At 41.4% G+C, this 19549-nt stretch overlaps 1 protein-coding gene across 5 annotated transcripts in view; it reads left to right on the top strand.

Annotated features, from left to right (window-relative positions):
* trps1 (trichorhinophalangeal syndrome I) overlaps positions 1-19549 on the top strand; it is a 303601-nt gene that overhangs the window by 188395 nt on the left and 95657 nt on the right. For 4 of the 5 annotated variants that reach the window (XM_037794965.1, XM_037794961.1, XM_037794963.1 and 1 more), the window contains exon 2: positions 3591-4103. In XM_037794965.1, the coding sequence (XP_037650893.1) occupies positions 4091-4103 (13 nt within the window). In that variant the 5' untranslated portion in view covers positions 3591-4090. Of the gene's footprint in view, positions 1-1009; positions 1238-3590; positions 4104-19549 lie in introns of those variants that run through there. The other variant, XM_037794964.1, reaches the window with a different exon arrangement.

The raw sequence follows: 19549 nt of genomic DNA, 5'->3' as shown, positions 1-19549 counted from the left end.
CATGTGGTTTCCCCGTCTGTCCAATGACTAATTGATGGAATGTGGAACTAAACTACATGACGGCTAAAAAAGCAGATCTGTTAGTTTGCATTGATACAAGATAAAGTTTTATTAGTACACGCGATGATCGGCGTTGTGCGTTTGAAATTCCAAACAACAAAACGGACTAAAATAATCCGTTTCAGATGGAACAGTAGAGTTTGAATGTGAAACAATGCGCTCTCTGTGCTCGTAATTGGTGGAACATGGAGCTCAACTCTGTCGACATAACATCTAAAAAACGCACATGAAAAAAGGCCTTTCAGAGACAATCATATTCCCGGGTACAGAAGGGGGGAAAAATCACTGAAAGACGAGGCAGAAACACGCATAATTATTTTGACCACCGTGTCATATGAAACGGTATTAGCAATAACAAATCAGAAAACGATAAAAGATGAGAACAAAGATAAATTAAAGGGCTTGCGTTTCATGGTGGAAATGATTTAAACTGAAATTGATGGTTGTCAGCGTGCATGTACAGTGTGTGAGCTTGGCATGAGTACGTGTGTGTGTGTGTGTGGGTGTGTGTGAGCGAGGGAGTTAGTGAGTGGGTATTTGTGTGTAATCATGTACGTCAGGCCGTCATGAATGGTGTGTTTGAGACAGAGCGGAGTGTGGAGTTCCTCGGGCTGGACCAAATTGGAAACAGAAAAACAAACATTCCCGAGGAACCCCCGCTCTCCATCTCCCACCCACCCCCCTCGTCTGCCGGCTAGTGGCGCAGTCCAACCTGTCTGGGACAATGTAACGGTCTATAGCCGGACCGGACCACACACATTCGCGGAGGGGGGTCGGGGGGCGGCTGTGGTGGTGGTGTAGCGGGAGGGTGGGGGGGTGGAGGATCTCAGCCGTAATGACAGTTGGAAAAACAGACAGAAGAAGCACATGAGGATGACAGAGAGCTCAGTGATGGATTGATGGGAAAGACAGAGCAATAGAGGGGAGAGTAAAGTGAGACAAAAGTTGATGGACATGAGATGTGGAAATGAGAGTTGTAACAGTGAGAGAAAAACTAAAGAGGATAAGGAGAAAACCAGAAGGGCAGGGAAAAGAGCGATTGAGTAAATGAGTAAGCAGCAGCAGCTCGACTGAGTCAGAGCTCCACAGGGAAAATATTTAGAGTCACACTCACTCTTTAAGAAAAAGAAAAACTCCTCTCTCCCTTTTCCTTTCCTGTTGTGAGTACTACTAATGAGTAAGTCGCCCTCCAGTTATTCTTTTTCATTCTTGAAGAAAGCAACTTTTCTTTCAGCTGTAATGCTATTATGTGGTCAATCATGTAATAACCGGAAGCGTGTGTTATGTGTGATTAGTGGGATTTCACCGTGAAAACATCACATCGAGGGAGCATGATCTATGTGTGTGTGTGTGTGTGTCTGTGTGTTTGCATCGAGGACACTTAACAAGGTTACACACAGACTTATGATAAGTTTCATCCCAAGCATATTTATATCCTCAAAAACACAGCGTTAACGTACCGTTTTAAGATGGGAGGGTCTTTTTAAAATGACTCATAATTTCAGTAATGACTCATGATGTGCTTTACTTTGCATGCCAGTAATCTTTTTTTTTTCTTTTCTTTTCAAACAGCAGATATCCCTTTTCAGATAATGACACACTCCAGTTCTCTTTGTTAATGTCCTATCTATAATCCAAACAAAGTTAGAACTGCTTGTGGATGTGGTCGGGAGGACCACACTGAACCTGGTAACTCAACAGGTATCCTGGGACATTCAATATGACAGCCCTTCCTTTGCATCCACGTCAGCCCTTTTGCTGTTTTTGCTTATTTACTTTTACATATAAACCACAAAGACAGTAGTAAGGCTGACCCAAATGCTTCGGAGCCTCAAAGCTTTGACCGTTGCCATGGTAACCGACCTCCAAATCAGTATTTGAATGCTTCGTTGTTGTTTTTTTTAAATATATATACATATAAGTATGTAATAATAATGTATAAATCCCCAAATAGCCCATGAAATAAGGAATAATCCTACAATATTATTCATTATTCACATTCAACATTAATTCTTATTAGTTATTCTCAGTTATTCTAATGCTTCGAATACCTTTGAATATTTCTCAATGAAGCTTTGAAGCCCAAAAAATGGTATTCAGGATGGCCCTAGGCAGTAGTGCATCTTATGTCCAGAGAAAGCCGGTTCGATGTACACAGCCTCAGAATAATAAAGAAAACAGTGGCTTTATTAGCGACCAAGTTCCAAATATAGAGTCTGATCTGAGGTGTGTTTGTGTGTGTGTGTGTCGATAAAAGACTTGTCTTTTATCCACTACTGATACACACACACACGCACACACACACACACACACACACACCTACATCTGCACACACACGCACTAGTCAGACTGACCCGAGGAAACGGCTTTGTATAAATACAGACTCAGATTTAGATTTGCGGTGAGAGGGAGAAAGAGGCGAGATGGATGGAAAGAAGAAGAAGGGGTGGCAGAGAGAGAGAGAGAGAGGGAGAGAGAGAGAGAGAGAGAGGAGTGGTACAGACGGAGAGGGTGGGGTGATTTTTGTGGTTGGGGCAACAAAAGGGGGAACTGAGAACTGGTAGAGTCTGACATTTAACACTAGAATCACCGAATCAAGAAGAAACCAAACCGTCACAGCCTCTGGAAACTTAATACGCAACAATTTAATGTATTTATTAATTCCTGGAAATCTCTCATTGATGACTGCTGCGATGCTCTAATTCATAAATCAATATTGAAATAGAGTGAATAATCGTGGAAACACAGAAAGAGAGAGAGAATAGTTGCATGCTGTACCACAGGCTCTAATGTTTTCTAATTTGAATTAATTCCTTGTGGTATTATTAGTGGCTTTTGCGTCACCTATTTGACTGGCATCACACTGCACTGCACACTATATTTAAAGTCATTTTGGCTGATTGAATACGTTACTACCAGCATGTTTGCGTTTATAGATAGTTGCTATAATGCTCCCCTCCCTTCCACACGCACACACAAGCTTGTTGTACAGACGTATTTGCTATTAATTGAGCTCCCTTGAGTGTGGCCTTGCTCACTACATGCTTTTTAAAAGCAGCTTTCAAACACATTCCTCTTGTTCACTGCAGATTTTTAGAGAAACCTGTGAAGGAAAGAAATACTTTTTGCAATAACGGGTTTCTTTATTTGAGAAAAGCTAGTTGATGCTTCCCCTCACACATATTTTTCTGACGTTTTACAATACATAATCAGTGGCTTGGCTTTATCCCGGGGCCTTAAAACAATCTCGACATGTGGAAGGCGTTGTCAGCTGTCAACTACGGTGATAAAACAAAATTGGTACAATTAGAGCGTTTGACTGGCTGGGGTCTCAGCGGGGCACTAAATATTTTTGCGTATCGTGCACCTTTGATCAGCCAGTCAATTTAAATGTCTGGACAAAATTGTTTCCCGTACACGTAAAAAAAAGAAATGGACAAAATGTCTGAAGCCTGGCTCAAATGTGTTCCAGTAAATGTTGCAGAATGTGCTCGCTTTCTAACGTTGTTTGTCTTTCTGTCATTTTGCAGGTTGTTAAGGTGATGGTGGACTCTGACAAGCGTGACTGAGGACCTAAACCAGAGCTCAAAATTAATAAAAAAAAAAAAAAAAAAAAGGCCGGACGGCAAGAAGTGCAGCCTGCATCATACTTCTTACACGGATCTACAACACACTTGATCAAACTCAAAGCTGTATTGCCCAGCTGTTGTGCATAAAAGGAGCAACAGCCCCGGACCAAAGGTCGCAGATGCTTCGTGGAGTTTAAGACCTTCTGAAATAAAAGTCAGAGTTTTTGCTCTGATGTTCACGGACCTGTGTGGAGTTACGCCGACCTGATAAAGACATGGAGGGATATTAGTTTGGGCCTGACGCCTGGTTCCTGCTTCCCATTATCGAGTGGAGTACAGAGGGCCAGTAGCCGACCTGTTGGCTGCTGCTGGACGGACCGGCGCGGCGAGGGGTCCAATCGAGCCGCTTCCACAGAGCCGATGCCAAGATCAGGAGTCAGCCGTGATGTTTTTATAACCTGATGACCAGCAGAGGTAGGACAAGAAGCCTTTAATAATCCACTCTTTTTTTTTTTTACATGAATCCTTCATTATTATGATAACTAATACCCCTATTATCTCCGTCACTAGGATTATATGACATAAATCATCATGACACTAAATGAAAAACTTTATTTTTAAACAACTTCTTATAACTTTTACTATATATGAAGTACAAAGTAATGTATTATCATATGTGTTTAAATGACATGCCTGCGTGCTTCAGTAACATTTAGTAATTAGACGTGGGATCATATCCCTTTTATTGCATTTAAAAAAAAACATTTGATCCTTATTTATTAATATATTTTATCAGGTGATTATTATTATTATTTATTATCATAAATTGCTATTTATTTTATATTAATTGCTCTCTGTTCAATCAATGAAACTGATTGTTTAACACAAACATCTATTTATTTTTGCATTTTTCTAATTAATGTAAATTAAGGAACACATTACGACCTTGCCAGGCTACATTGCAAACACATTTTTCATTATCTGAGATAATATGTATGTGTTTATGGTGTGTGTGTGTGTGTGTGTGTGTGTGTGTGTGTGTGTGTGTGGGGGCGTGCTTGAGAGCTTTTTTTTTTTTTTTTTAGCACAGTGATTGTGTTTAACTTTAAAATTCAAAAACAAAACTACATGCATTATTTGTTAACATGAAAGATAAAAGTTTGGATCTGCCTCTCTTCCTCTCAGAGCTCGACCAGCTTGTGGTTTCCTCAGTACATTACAGTGTTATTGTCTTTATCTAGTAAGGGTGCTAGTTTACTGACACCAAACGACTGCTCATAAAATGTCATTTTTGCAGACTACCAACGGTCCTGTGTGAGCAGTATTATGAAAATCTGCTCTTAGTCATCACTGTGGGAGGAAGTGACTGTGTGCTCTCTGCGTTACTCGTGAGGGTGGACAACTGTTTGTGTGATTATTATCCACTTTCAGGAAGCGCTGAAGAATGGCTTTGACATTTGAGACTCTCAGCCAAACGTTACCTGCTCCTCCATCGTGCCCACGTCGGTCCAGTAAACCTCATTAGGAGCGGAGCTCATTAGTTCCCTACACTGTGTAAAGTTTAGTGGTAGCAACGTGGTCAGCTGTTTGATCGGCTGGGTAAGCTCATAATGTACTTAGGAGCAAAATATGTACGTAATTGTTACCAGCCGAGGAACCTCTCTGACATAACTGTTGGTTTTGACTTGCAAATACTGCATTGGTGGTAATGTCGAATACCATACCTACTCTAATCTGTTAGATTAGTGATAGTGAGCCTGCAATTACAGGATGATGACGTATAACAGGACCTTTTTGTGCCTGTTAATTAAACGTAGAGCTTTACATACAAATCCATTTGTTTGTGACGTCTTAAATGTTTGAATTGAACAGGCCAGTGTTTCTGTTTTGCTGCAGGCGTTCGAACACACACAGTTTGTAAGTTGTACTACAGGAAATGCAAATATATACAGTTGAGGTTATTATGCGAGTGTGCGCACAAAAGCTGCAGTGGTTTGTGATGTAGGGTACATTATAACTATAGCTAGCTGTGTGAATACTGTATTGTTTCTGTTGAAATATCACGTGTGTCGGACTGTCTCTGCCTTTTATGCGTGTGTGTGTGTGCGCAAAACATGCAAGATTTAGTGTGTAGAGTCATTTTATTGAGTTATGCTGTATATGGAAACATCCTTTAATCTGTACTTGGTGTGTGTGTATGTTAAAGTTGATATAGTGATGTGTAGCGCAGCATGATGTACAGTACTTTTACCACACCATATTTAGCTGGATCAGGACTATTGAAGTTGTACATTTAAGGTGCACACACGGACAATTTGTGTAGGACTGCTTCGCTTTTTTTTCCTCCGTCATCAGTTAACTTGAACACACCCGTATACAACTGCTGTGTTATCCTTCTACACCTGTGTCACCACACACACACACACACACACACACACACACACACACACACACACACGCTGAAGCGCTCTCTGTCTGTTTCCTTTCTCTTTCTCGCACACACACTCACTCATACTGTCTTTTTTTTTTTTTTTTTTGCTGTCTCGACAGATTTCATTGTGAACGTTTTTTTGCCGGAAAAAAAATTGTGAAACTGTGCAGCAGTGATTTTTCTGTATTATCCACGATAACTGGGATATTGTTTCTGGAAAGATATTGTTTAGTTTTAGAAATGTATTTTAAAAACAAAAGTCCATTTCACTCACTTTCCTGAAATCTCCTCAAATAAAACAATCTGTAAGGCTAAACACCATTAGGGCTAAGTGGGAAAATGTGTTTTTTTGAGTGTCGTTTTGGTAAACTAACCCTTTAGGGGCAAATGCAGGGAGGTTCATCGGCTTCCTTTTTGTTCATGCTCATGTGTGCGTGATCACTTTCTTTGAAACTGCCTTTATTTCTGTATTTAAACAGTTTTTAAGCTTATTTTAGCATGTTTGTATAGTGCACGCCTGAGTATATGGTACTGGAAATGTACGTACGAGTCCTTTAGCTCACATGTGTGCGGACATAATGTGTATGCGTGTTTGTATGTGTGTGTGTTTGTGTATGTTTTTCATTATGTGGTGTGGTGGCTTTGCTTGGTGATGCTGTTCAGCAGGGCGGATTGCTTTGAGCTGCTTGATGCTTTTAGCTGTGGTCTGTGTTTATGTGTGTGTGTCCGACTGCGTCTATGCATGTGTATGTTTGAATGCCTTCAACTGTGTGTGTGTGTGTACGCATGTGCACGCACGCTTGTGTGTGGTGGTATTGTATAGTCTTTGATGTGCTAGTACAAGTCAGATTTGGCAGATTTTTTTTCAGAGTTTTAAGAAAACTGAGGAATGTTGAGTAGAGACAATTCAGTCAGGCCCACAAGCGAGTTTGACTCGCATGCTGCGCACAAACACACACACACACACACACACACACACATTACTAAAACATTCAGGAGTTTATATCTGTGATGTAGTGCCCCACAAATGAGTTTCGCTCCTCTGAGGCAGTGAATCCCCATGTGTTTTTTTTCTTCTTTTTTGTCAGTAGATCTTTCTTTCTTTCTGTCATCCTCCCGCTGTTTGTCTCTGAGTGTCGCCCTGGATCTTCCTCACTCACTCACACACACACACACACACACACACATACACGCACACGCACACACACACACCAAAAGTCACAGCGGAACCTGATTCTGTCGAAAAATGTGTCATTGTACGTATTATGTAAGCAACCTGTTGACCTATTTGTACAAAATGGGTCAACAGGTAGTTCATTGTATGTCTGATGACCTCATCTTCTCACAGCTTTACAGCAAGATGTACCGCTATTAGTTCTCACACACACACACACACACAGGTGTCAGTGTTTCATTCTGTACGTGTGTGTGTGGGACGGCAACAAATACCCATCCATCATTCTGTTCAGAGGGCATTAAACCTCTGCCCCTCTTCCACGCACGCACACAGCTGTTTTTTCTCTTCGTCCCCCAAATCCCAAACGACTATTAATTCTAATTAATTCCGATTAAGGCCTATTAATTATGCCGACAAAGATTAATAAAGGAGGTGTCACCAGCTGTCATGGCAATTAATGACTTAATTTGTTGGTTTGTTAATGATCAACTTGTTTAAAGGGCAGAGGATCCATCAAAGATCAACGTGACAGGTGTGTGTGTGTGTGTGTTGTTTGTAACCAGTAGGAAATAGAGGCAGCAGACTTACGGCTGTGTATTATCACTTCTTGTTTTCTACCACAACTCAGGTATATTAGTGACCACCTTCCAAACCTGCAATCTGGTTTGCAACAAACACAGTTGACATGCTTCCAGGAATCAAAGGGCGAGTTAGTGCATCATGTTCATCACTTTGAAGTTGGGCTGTCAAAGTTTACGCGATAATAACGTGTTAATGCAACTTGCAAATTTTAGGTTGTAGCAGGCTCAGTTTTAGCTAGAGTGAAGATACTGGTATCATATGAAACAAGAGCCTAAGGAATCCATTGGTACCAACAAATCTCCCTTTAAGGTACATTTTGAACAGATAAATAATGTGCGTTTCATTTGAGATTAATCATGATGAACTATGGACAATCATGCGATTAATCGCGATTAAATATTTTATTCGATTGACAGCTCTACTTTGAAGAGCTTTTTTTCTGGCATTTTTTACCTTCATTGGACAGATGAAAGTGTAAAAGCAGACTGGAAATGGGGGAAAGAGAGAGAGAGAGAGAGGGACATGACATGCAACAAAAGTCCCACAGCTGTAATCGATCCAGTGACGTTGCAGCTACATGACATGCGCTGTAACCGTTCAGCTACCGAGACGCTCCATGTTCATCACTTTATGGTGTTCGTCACAAATGTGTCACATGTATTGTATCTGTGCAGTAGAGTTTAGAGAGTTTACCCGAGTAGTAAAACTTACCCATCAACAGCTTTACGTAAGCATGTCTAGTTGCCATGACTCACGTTGAATGACTGTACCCTGGTCCACGTCCCAAAGCTAGCCCCGGAACTGCCAACTGGAGCTCCTCCTCAGCCCAGATCGTCCCCCCAAGTTTGCAGTCGCGAAACCTTGTCAAATCTGGCAACCGTATACGGACTAGGCCTGCTTCATATTTGGGTGGAACAGTCAACCAAGTGTTGGGCTGACTGCGCCGACACACAGCACGGCGAGTCGACCCAACTTGGCTTCTGATTTGCTCTGTGATTTATAATCGGTCTGTATAATGTTGCAGTAGCTTGTTAGCCAATATTAGCCTCCAGCTGTCTTATAGCGGAGCCTCATTAAGTTAAGGCACTACACTAATGCAGGAAAAAGTGCATTCACGCAATTCCTTTCTAGGCCCGTAGTGAATAGAATAGAAAGATAAGTATTACAAAAGTAGAACATTCATTTGATTTTATCTGTCTTTGGAGAAGTGCATAGAGAAGTTGCTTTGACACATGTTGAGCTGACTGTAACTAAACTGTGGGAAACACTAAATCAGATATTAAGCCTGAGCACTGCGTACCTTTGACCCTGCTGTCATGGCAGCAGGAATCGTTTCATTGAGAGTTTTCACTTAAACACTTCTGAAATTCAGCCTCTCCTCCCGTCCACCGGTTAAAGCAGTTCGTCTGTGGGGACAACTTTACACGGCTAAAACTGACCGGCATTTACTGGGTGCTTGTTTTTCCACTACTGGTTTTGAGGTTGCTTTTTTTAGTGTTGTGTTTTTCTGGGGGGAAAAAAATCCATTAATCAGATTAAGAGCGGTAACTAGACAAAGCAAGGCCAGTGGACCCAACCTAGTTTTCAGAGCTTCTACCAATTTATCTCCGTCTCTGTCTGTTTCTGTGTTTGCAGCAGAGCTGGGGTTGAAATCCATTAATCAGATTAGGTTAGCAACTGACCACATAGCTAGAGGCAGACCAGACCCCAACTAGTGGTTCAGTATTTCAGTGTTATTGTACCACAGAATTATACTCCAGGCCTGTTCGCTGTGTGTTTCTGTGTGTGTGTGTCTGACGCAGAGGAATCTGTTATATGTCAATGGACATTTTGTAATGTACTGTTTAGCTGTAAGATGAGAGAGTTTGTGACCCGTCAGCCACGTTGAGATCAGTTGAGGAAATACCAAGCACCGCCCACCAGCTGGAAGATGATTCTGAAAACATTTGAGGAGAGAAAATAGGCATTACAGTAACAGAATATTGATTCATATTTGATCAGCAGCCTAGTTTGACTGTTTGGTCGGAGTTTACGAGTGATTGACAGCTGCCTCCGCTGAATGAACAGCCAATAGGAACGCTCTCTCTCTGAAATGACCTGTGATTGGTCAAAGTCTCCGTCACAGACTAGATTTTTTTAAGGCCTGAAAACAGAGCGAAGAGGAGGTGCATAAGTCTAGTTTTCTCTCAGGACACTTGAATTACAATATGCTGAAAGGTTATTATGGATTTTTTGCCCAATGACGTCAAAAATAATCTCCCTACTGCAGGTTTAAGTATCGTAATAATATCGAATCATGGGGCCTATGGTGATTCCCACCCCTAAAATCTGTGCATTTGGGCCTATATGAGACTCACAGTTGAGTAATGCTGATAGAAAAAGCTTTCCCCGCCATCTATATACACAGTGCAGTATTGTCTGTGTGCTTCCCAAGCCATTAGCCCTGCGTATGTGTCACTACGTGCTCCCATAATAAAGCCGTGCTACACCCATTCACCTACAAAATGTACTCTTTAAGGATGTTTGCTTGTGTGTGTGTGTGAGGCTACCTGTTTGTGTGCATGCAGCTCGCGTGCGTGTCTCGGCGTGGGTTTGCACAGATGTGGGTGTGTGGGTTTTTTTTTTTGTTCGGTTTGGCTACAACAGTGTCAGTGTGTTGTAGCCAAGTGAACAAGTGTTAACAAGCTCTGTGCAGACTGTATTTATTTAATCCATATGCTGGTGAACCATACAGCTGTGTGCTGCTCCTGGTATGTCTGGAAGGGAAAAATCACTCCGCAGTCGCAGCCTCGTCTGAGAGGTGCAGGAATTATTGCCAAGTCAGCTCGAAACGTAGCTGCTTATTTTGACAAAAAACTCATACTGTGATTTTTTTTTTTTTTTTTTATTTTTGCTGATATTCAACTTTTCCTATCATATATTAGTCACAGGGATGACATGCCTTTACCGGCAGTGCTCGCAGATGTGATCTGTATCACTGTATTCACTTATACATCCTGACATCATACGAAGAAATTTGGCTGACATCAGCCAGCTTCCAATTATACATGCACAGTGGCTTTTATGGATTACTTTTTATAACATGTTGTCAGAATCTATGCAGATTTATGTGAGCCAGAGTTCACTGCTGAGGAAAATGCAACAAAGACAAGACCGAGGCTCAGGCTGCTGCTGATAGCGCTCAGCCAGATCGGCAGCACCAGCTCGGCTACCCGAGACGATGAAGACGGAGCTGCTGGGAGCTGACAGGCTAGTGGCGAGCGGTGGCGCTGCAGCGAGCAGCCAGCGCAACCGGCTAAAGCAGCCAGGCTGCCTGGCAGCGTCAGCGCAACTTGCCAGAACAATACAAACAGAGTCGCTGGGGGCTGACAGATAGTTCCAACTGGTAGTTTTTTTTTTCCAGATCCAGGTGCCCACCAAAGCCAAATGCAAGCGAGGCAGTCAGTCACTACGCTGCAGTGACTTTCACAGTAGACTGCTGTTTGACTGTGCTGCCAATGCCGGCGCAGAGGGAGTTGCTGGTGTGTGAAACAATGCGGGCACAAAATTGTCATCGAAGATAAGCAGGAAGAAACGAGCCATGCCAACAGGAGCAAGAGAGATGTTGGCTGAGGTGGTGAAAAAATGTGAGGTTATGCTTACTACTCGCTTTGTAAGAAATACCACAGCTTCTCACAAGAGACAGTTTGACTTGTCACAGGTGAATCAGCATGTCTTGGCATTAAAAAAAGGTTTATGATGTGTGTAGTGAGTCATTTTAAAGATATTTTCTGTACATAAATATCTTTCCACACTTTGCTTTGGCTTTATGCTTTGGAACTAGTAAATGTAACTTTTATGTAAGGATAAGAATGGTCAACAGTGCTGCAGGAGAGTCCTAAAACACGGAAATGAGTTAGCATTTTAGCACTTCCGGTTCCCTAATCTTGAAGTCAATGTTTTTTTTGAATGGGTTTTTAGTGAGATGCCTGAAATAAGGTCTGTGGTTAACACAAGCTGAAGAGATTTTAACGCTTTGTTCTATGATACGAAATACGTCAGTAGATATCCCACTCGTGAGTTTTGAAGCCTTAATGTGTCTTAAAAAAGGTGGTTGCCAACAAGCAGCTAAATGAGATTACTAAAGGTCATCATACCGACTCGTCCGCCTTACAGCCTTGTTGTGTATACAAGGTAACCCAGGGCGATGCTAACTTCCTGGTTTGCCTACACAAATACGTCATCCCTTGAGCACTCTATAAATTGCATGTTTTGGCATCATCCATATAGTTGCATGCAAAATAAAGAAATGCTATTTCTATTCAATTTGTGAAAAATAGAATGTATGTTGTATATCAAATGTAGTTCCGTACCTCTTCTTAGGAAAGGAAGTTTTGCTCTCAGTGAGCTGGTGACTCAGTGTTGCTCTGTTTCTCTGCATCGTGTCTTACAGAAGTCACTTATTGGGTCTTCATGAATCAGCGCTGAGTAAGTCGACCTGGAAAATCGGACGTTCTTGACTCCAGCTGCTTTGAGTCCCTCGGATACGTTTGACTGCAATAACAAACACTGTAGAATTTGACTCCTGAATCCTTTCAGAGCCAATTGTCAGTAATGGAACATGAGACGTTCCATATTGTTAAGACTATTGGCAGACCTGCTGCTGTGTCTTTGACTACAAGAGGAAAAAAGGGACACTGCGAGATTGGCAGAGGAATAGATTTAAATACCGTCACAGAAAATAAAGCTGTCACTGAAAGATGGGATAAGAATTTTCTGTTAATTACTTCCAACATATTAGCAGTACACCATGTTGATAGAAATGCTATGAAAGACAGCACTGAAGTGAACTGAGAGCAAGAGAAAGGGAGAGAGATACGAGACTGAATGTATCACCATCAGGTTAATGTTATGATGATCTCAAGGCGGCCTTAATAAGGAGGTGTCTCTGCTTTGTTTAGTTAAGATCTGCTTAAGTTTGGCTTGTGATTCTGCTCCAGAACTGCTGCCGATAAAGTTGTCATGTAATGAAGTTTGACTTAACAGTCTTATATACGGGATTCAGAGCATTAATATGGCAGCAAACGACTATTTACTGTAAAGATATAGCTGAGTAATGTCTACCTGAGCAGAGAATGAAGTTGTTTATAGAAGGTACCCCACGATTTGTGAGACTCTCGCGAGATGGTTAAGGTTAAGCATTGATCTTGAGTAGTTCTGGTTAGGATAGGTCGTTGGGCAGCGAGTCTCGCAAGAGCTTTTCAAGTTTTTGCAGATTTCAAATCAGATTTTGCAATTTGCAGGTTACCTTCTAGACACAACCACACCAATGACGGCGTTGTTGCGGAAGCGTAGCGCCCGACCTCTGGTTCCCTCCCAGGTTAACACTGTCATCAACGTTGCCGTTGTTTTCACTGTTCGTGCTGTTAGCACTGTTAGCTGCTGGCCGACGACTCAGCTGTCGCCATGTTGAGAGGCGTGTGGAAGCAATAGATATGCTCTGAATTCTGTATACATAACCTTCAACACTTTGCTTTTATGTGGCTATTCAATCTATTTGATTTTGTTGTTTCTTGTCTCAAAGGTTGGATCTTTGTCAATCGTTCATTGACTACGTTTACATATTCCGTTTTTTGCCCTTATTCCAAAAAAAACAATAACAACAAAAACAATATTCCTACTAAGCTGTTTACATGGCTAATGAAAATAAGTATTCCACTCATATTCCTGTTTACATGCAGCCGCATTCTCCGATTAATGTAGCAACGGACTTGTTCGACTGTGCAAACACAGCCTCCCTCTTTCCTTCAACAACCTTCTTGAAAAGCTTGGCGTTGCGATAATTACGCATATTCCAAAAACCTGTTGATATCCAAGTCTTTGTTTAAAACTAGGTGTGTGAATGCTCCTAAAACACTAGTAATAACGGCATGTCCCACATGTCTTAATCAGAAAATGCTCCATTTGCTTGGAATATGCTGTTTACCTAAACCTGTACCAAATTTGTAATAGTGGAATAGTTATAGTAGTAGTGGAATATGTTTACATGTAAACATAGTCGTTGTGATTTTTATTCAGGCTAATGCAGGTTTTTTAAATCTCAAGGGGGGTGATGGCAGTCAATGGTAAAACTACAGTAAATGAAGCGTAGTTGCTCATTCTTCACTTCCAATCAGCTCTGCCAGATGTTTATCTTGCTGTTTGAAGTGTATATCTCTCATGATAACTTCTCAGCCCATGTGAGTTATACCAAAAGTCTAATGGTACTACACTAATCTGTCAAAATAGTTCTTACTTTATAAACTTTCATACTTTTAGCCATACTTTTCGCTCCAGACCCCTGATCTCAGATACATTTTCCACCTACTGTAAGAGTGGATGTCTTGGGCACATATCTTTCACTTTGGCAGTCCGGAGCAGGTGTTGATAGACATGCCATTTAACTTACTTTTCTTTCGTACTTTTTCTTTATAGCACCATTGTCTGATGCCAAACACGTAAAATATTAGCAGTCATATTAGCCAGGATAACTAATCGCGCTCCATTCTGTGGTCCTGAAGAGTTCCAGCTCTGCCCCAGCTGCTTAATGGAGCAGATTTACAACCGCCTCTGCTGGAATATTACATTGAATACCTACTTTTAGACTGGGGAAAATAACTAACCTCTCTAATGGATAAGTGCCCTAGAATGCTTAATGCTGAGCCTCTGCGTGTTTATGTGTGTGTTTGAACGCATGCGTATGTGTGTGTGTGTGTGTGTGGTAATCTCCATGGCAGGTTCCTTGCCATTAGTGCACCGCTGAACAAGGCAGCAATTCATTCAGCAGGTTTAACTGTCTGGTGTGTGTGTGTGTGGGTGTGTGTGCGAGAGTGTGTGTGTGTGTGTGTGTGTGAGAGAGCAAAAATATGTGGATGTGTGTGTGGCTGTGTGGCAGGTTTCTAAGTGGAGTGTGTGTGTTGTTTTTAGAGAATTGTTTCCGTGCGCCTGTCTGCACCATATGGCCCAATGTGGAAAAAGGCCCCTTTAGGGGTCTGTGTGTATGGGAATATGTATGTATGTGTGTGTGTGTGTGCGTGTGTGTGTGTGTGTGTGTGAGAGAGAGAGAGAGAATACGTGTATTTGTGTGTATGGATGTGTGTGTACAGCGGTCTGGTCTGCCCAGGGTGAAGCTGTAAAAACAAAAACGTCTTGAGAAAAAGAGAAAAAGAGACTACATAGCAGTAGTGATGTCAAATACTACACCATTCCTGCGCACACACACACACACACACACACACACACACACAGACACACACACACTGTTCTTTAGTTCTTTCTTTTTATCTTATTTTGATCTCCTATTATTTAGTTTCTCTCCTCTGGTTTAGATAATAGTGTGTTTTTTCCTTTTCTCTTCCCTTTAAGTCATTTTTTTGTGTGTCTAATTGGCGCGTCTAATGCTGTTTTACTCCAATGATCACTTTCTATTTTTACTTCAATAATTACTTTCTTTCCAGGCAATATTTCTTCGCTTTTCTCTTGTCATTTAATCCAGTTTTCTTTTCTTTTTTTGTTGGTATTGTTCTAAAATTGGTGAAAATACTATCAGTTTAATTTTACCCCCAGTAATCACTTTCCTTTTCTCTTGTTTTGCATTTTTCTATTATGTTTTTCGCTTGTCGTTTATTTTGTCTAATTGGCGTAAACCTCAGGGCTGTGGTAATGACTTCTGAGGTTAACGAGCTTCTGCTAACAATCACTCACTCACTTGCACACACACATGTACACGTGCACAAGCACACGGTCGTGCAAACATGTACACACTCACGTACACTATGCACTAAGCATGTATATACAGTGTACACAGATGTAAGCACGTACTTACAAACACATTCATACGAGGATGTGTACACACACACACACACACACTTAAACACACTTTTGAAACTGCCTCTCAAAATCTGCAAGCATTGACATTATCGCAACAAACCTGTCACACTTGATTCATGAAGCTTGCTTACAACTTCACTTTGAGTGTTGGATCTGAAGTTAATGGCGCATTTGCAAGAAAAAAAAAGCCAATTAGACTAAGGTGTGACATTTTAATAAATAATGTGTGCTGGCTTTTTCTGTAACATGTAGAGAACAGCTACACCTTCGTTTTGAAATACCTCAGCAACACAATCAAGTTCAAAAGGAGATAAATGTAGCTGTCTAAAGGAAATATGAGCTCCGGTTTATTTTCAGAGAAGGATAAAGAGACCGATAGTTCAAAACCCTCTTATTTACATTTTGCAGCTGCATGAAAAGTACAAGCAGTTAAGACCTTTCCAGCGCAACTACTTCTACTTTTTGTACCTACAAATGAGTACAACACTATGAATGTAGGCCAGGATAGACTGTCCAAAAGTGTGCGTCATTGTTCCCATTTGTACGATTCACCGCGTCTCGACCCCTCTCTCTGATGGCGGACTTTTCATAAAAACATAAGGTGACAAGTTAACTACGAGTCCCAAGGTCATCCAGTCACGGAACTTAGTATTCTGTTAAATGCACTGCTAACGGCAGCTGGAAGCTGAAGGTTGCACCGTTGAGAAAACTAATTGATAGCAAATCAGTCTTGCATACAGGGTCAATTTTGATGAAATTGGCAACTATTGCACAAAGTTCTGCTCACAACAGGAAGCAGTTTTAATTAGCTACAGCTCTGATTTGCGCCTCTAACTGGCTTCTTTCTCATAGCAACGACAGCTGAGGCTCATGGATATTATAATATTTAGAGCCATCCGCCATGCCACACTGATGGGGATTTCTCAGAGACTTCTGTGTTTCTATGTTTAGGGACTTTGGGATATCATTAAAAAGGATCTATTATGCTTTTGTGATTTTTCCCTTTCCTTTAATGTGTTATATAGTTTTTTTTGTGCATGTAAAAGGTCTACAAAGTTACAAAGTCCACGCCAAAGGGAGTTACTCTCCCCCACAGAAACACTTCTCCTGAAACGCCTGGCTTAAAGTCCCGCCTTTTTTTCTGTAACGTGGTGATGTCACCAAGTGACACATTTGCATAATACATACGTAGCGGCTAGTTCGGCACACCCTCAAACAAAGCTAGTTAGAGCGGAGCTGGAGTGGAGTCCGAAGGGTTTGGGTGGGTTGACCAATCACAACAGAGTAGGCCAGCTGACCAATCAGAGCAGATTGGGCTTTTTGGGAGGGGGCAGGCCCTCAAACTGAGCGTTTCAGACAGAGGGTGGAAAGAGGTGTTTCTTTTTTTTACATTAAAGCATGTAAACATGTTCTAGTAAAAAACCCAAAATAAATGTATGCACCTGAAAATAAGCATAATAGGTCCTCTTTAAAATAAAAAAAAAGAGGTCAGATTGGGGAAAATACTTCTGAAAACAGCAGCTCCTTTCACTTTAGAAACGTACACTTAATCGCCTAAGTTCATTGCGGTTACCAGGATCATCAACCGCCATGTTATTTTTGAGCAGTCTTAGATCATAACTTGTGAAATCTGACCATTTTCAATCTGCACATGATGCAATAATAACTGTAACAGAGGGAACAACCTTTCCCGTATTCAAAAGGAAGTTGATGTGATTGCGGTGGTGACCAGAAAACATCAGCAGACGCTTGAATAAATTGTTTCTCACTTGAAATACTTTTAAAAATACACCTGGCAGCCTCTGTGAGTATAGCATTAGGAAGTTATACTGCCTCTCAGCATGAAGCCCTGGGGTATCACAGGTGTCTAACACATCCAACTGGTCAGTCTTTTTCAAACATTCCCTTACATTCAGCAACAGATTAAGGATTTTGGATGTATAGCTTTGAGATGCTAAATTCCACTAAGCTTTATTGATGACTGGAGTCTGACTTGAATCCTCCTGACTGCAGCCTCCTGCTAGTTCTCCTGGTGTGAACTCTGCTTTAATCTCTCTTTCTCTCTCTCTCTTGCTCTCTCTGGTATCTTGATATGGTCTGTGTTCTGCTGTGACTTTTAAACATTTACATTTCTGCTTTCAAGTGCTGTTTATATATGGCTCTTATCTGCTATCTAACATACACACACACACACACACACACACACAAGCGCATCGAGACAGGGACAGACGGTGAATCAAACCTTTAGTCGTCCTGACAGCAACACTGTTGCTATGTCCATAATAGGACAGGAGGAGAGAGAAAGAGGAAGGCCGTAAGAGAAAAGAGTGCCACATAGACAGAAGGAGGGGGAGGCAGATAATTTGCCACCAGAGTGTTGTGTGGTGAGGTGAGGCGTCGGGCTTTGGTGACTTTAGCTCACAGGCTGATTCTCCATTGATCCCCTGTAGTGAAATTACCCCCTTAGATCGCAGCCTCCGCTACAGAACAGCACCCCCGGGACTTGCTCAAGGACACTTTAGCAGGGTGGATTCTTACAGTCTCAGGGGAGATAGCTCGGCCTTCTGGTTTGAAGGATGCTTTAGTCTGTAGTCACTCTGCCACCCTGCCCCGCTACCCTTGGCTTGTGTGCTTGAACGCTGCCCTATCTTGATCAACTCTTGACACATTTCCAGTGTGGAAAAAACACCTCTGGGACCAGAGGATCCACCCTCCTCTTCACTCTGTAGGACAGGACAGAAAAAAAAGGTACCAGGGTTGGACACCATGCATACAGAGGTGCTTAAATCAGTGGTTCCCAACCTTTTTGGCTTGTGACCCCCTAAGAAATGAATCGTTTAACTCATTGTTTAAGCAAAAATCCCCAAATTGCTCTGCTTCTCAATCAGCTTCTCAATTGTTAGCATTTTCTGCTTTGATGAACTAGACATTTGAAGACACCACCTTGTGCTTCAGCAAACTGTGATGAGTTTTTTGACATTTAACAGACCAAATAATTAATTGATTTAATGGGAAATTAATTGTCAGATTGATTGACAATGAAAATAATTGTTAGTTGCAGCCCTAATGTGATTTTTTTTTAATTTATTTTTTTTGTCAGAGGCCCAAATTATTTATTAATTCCCCCCCAAAAAAGTAAAGATGAAACAAAGTCTACAGCCGTGCTAGTGGTGCACCAGCACTGTGAGGCAGTGCTTTGAGCTGAATGCTAATGGCAGCGTGCTAACATACTCACAATGACAATGCTAACATGCTGATGTTAAGCTAATATAATGTTTATCATGTTCACCATCTTAGTTTAGTATCTTTGCATGCTAACATTTGCTAATTAGCAATAAACACTAAGTATAGGCTGATGGGAATGTCATTCATTTTGCTGGCATTTGGAATTTTTGACCAGACGGTGGCGCTAGATGAAAAGTCACAATATCACTTAAGTGATAACAACTCATCTTGAGGTGGGCTTGAATGCGTGTAGCAAATTTCACGCCGATCCATCCAACCGTTGTTGAGACATTTCACTCAAAAGCACAAATGTCAGCCTGATGGTGGAGCTAGAATGAAAGTTAGAATCATTAAAATCATCCTCTGGGGACCATGAATGTCTGTACAACATTTCATAGCAATCCATCGAATAGCTTTTTGAGATATTTCAATCTGGACCAAAGTGGTGGACTGACCCTAGAGACATGCCGCAAATAAGTAAACATAACAAAACAACAAAACCAATTTGATGGCAGTAGTCAGTGGCGTATAACATCAGACAGGACTACTTTTCATTTGTTCACTTAGTGACACGTTGTCAGATGGCCAGAAATCGACAATGTATTTCTTGTTAACTCTGTTTGACAGCACTAATCTGTTTTCTTTTATTGAGGATGG

This window comes from Sebastes umbrosus, chromosome 15 (genome assembly GCF_015220745.1).
Source record: "Sebastes umbrosus isolate fSebUmb1 chromosome 15, fSebUmb1.pri, whole genome shotgun sequence".
Classification (NCBI taxonomy): domain Eukaryota; kingdom Metazoa; phylum Chordata; class Actinopteri; order Perciformes; family Sebastidae; genus Sebastes; species Sebastes umbrosus.
This window is presented reverse-complemented; position numbering and strand designations above follow the sequence as displayed.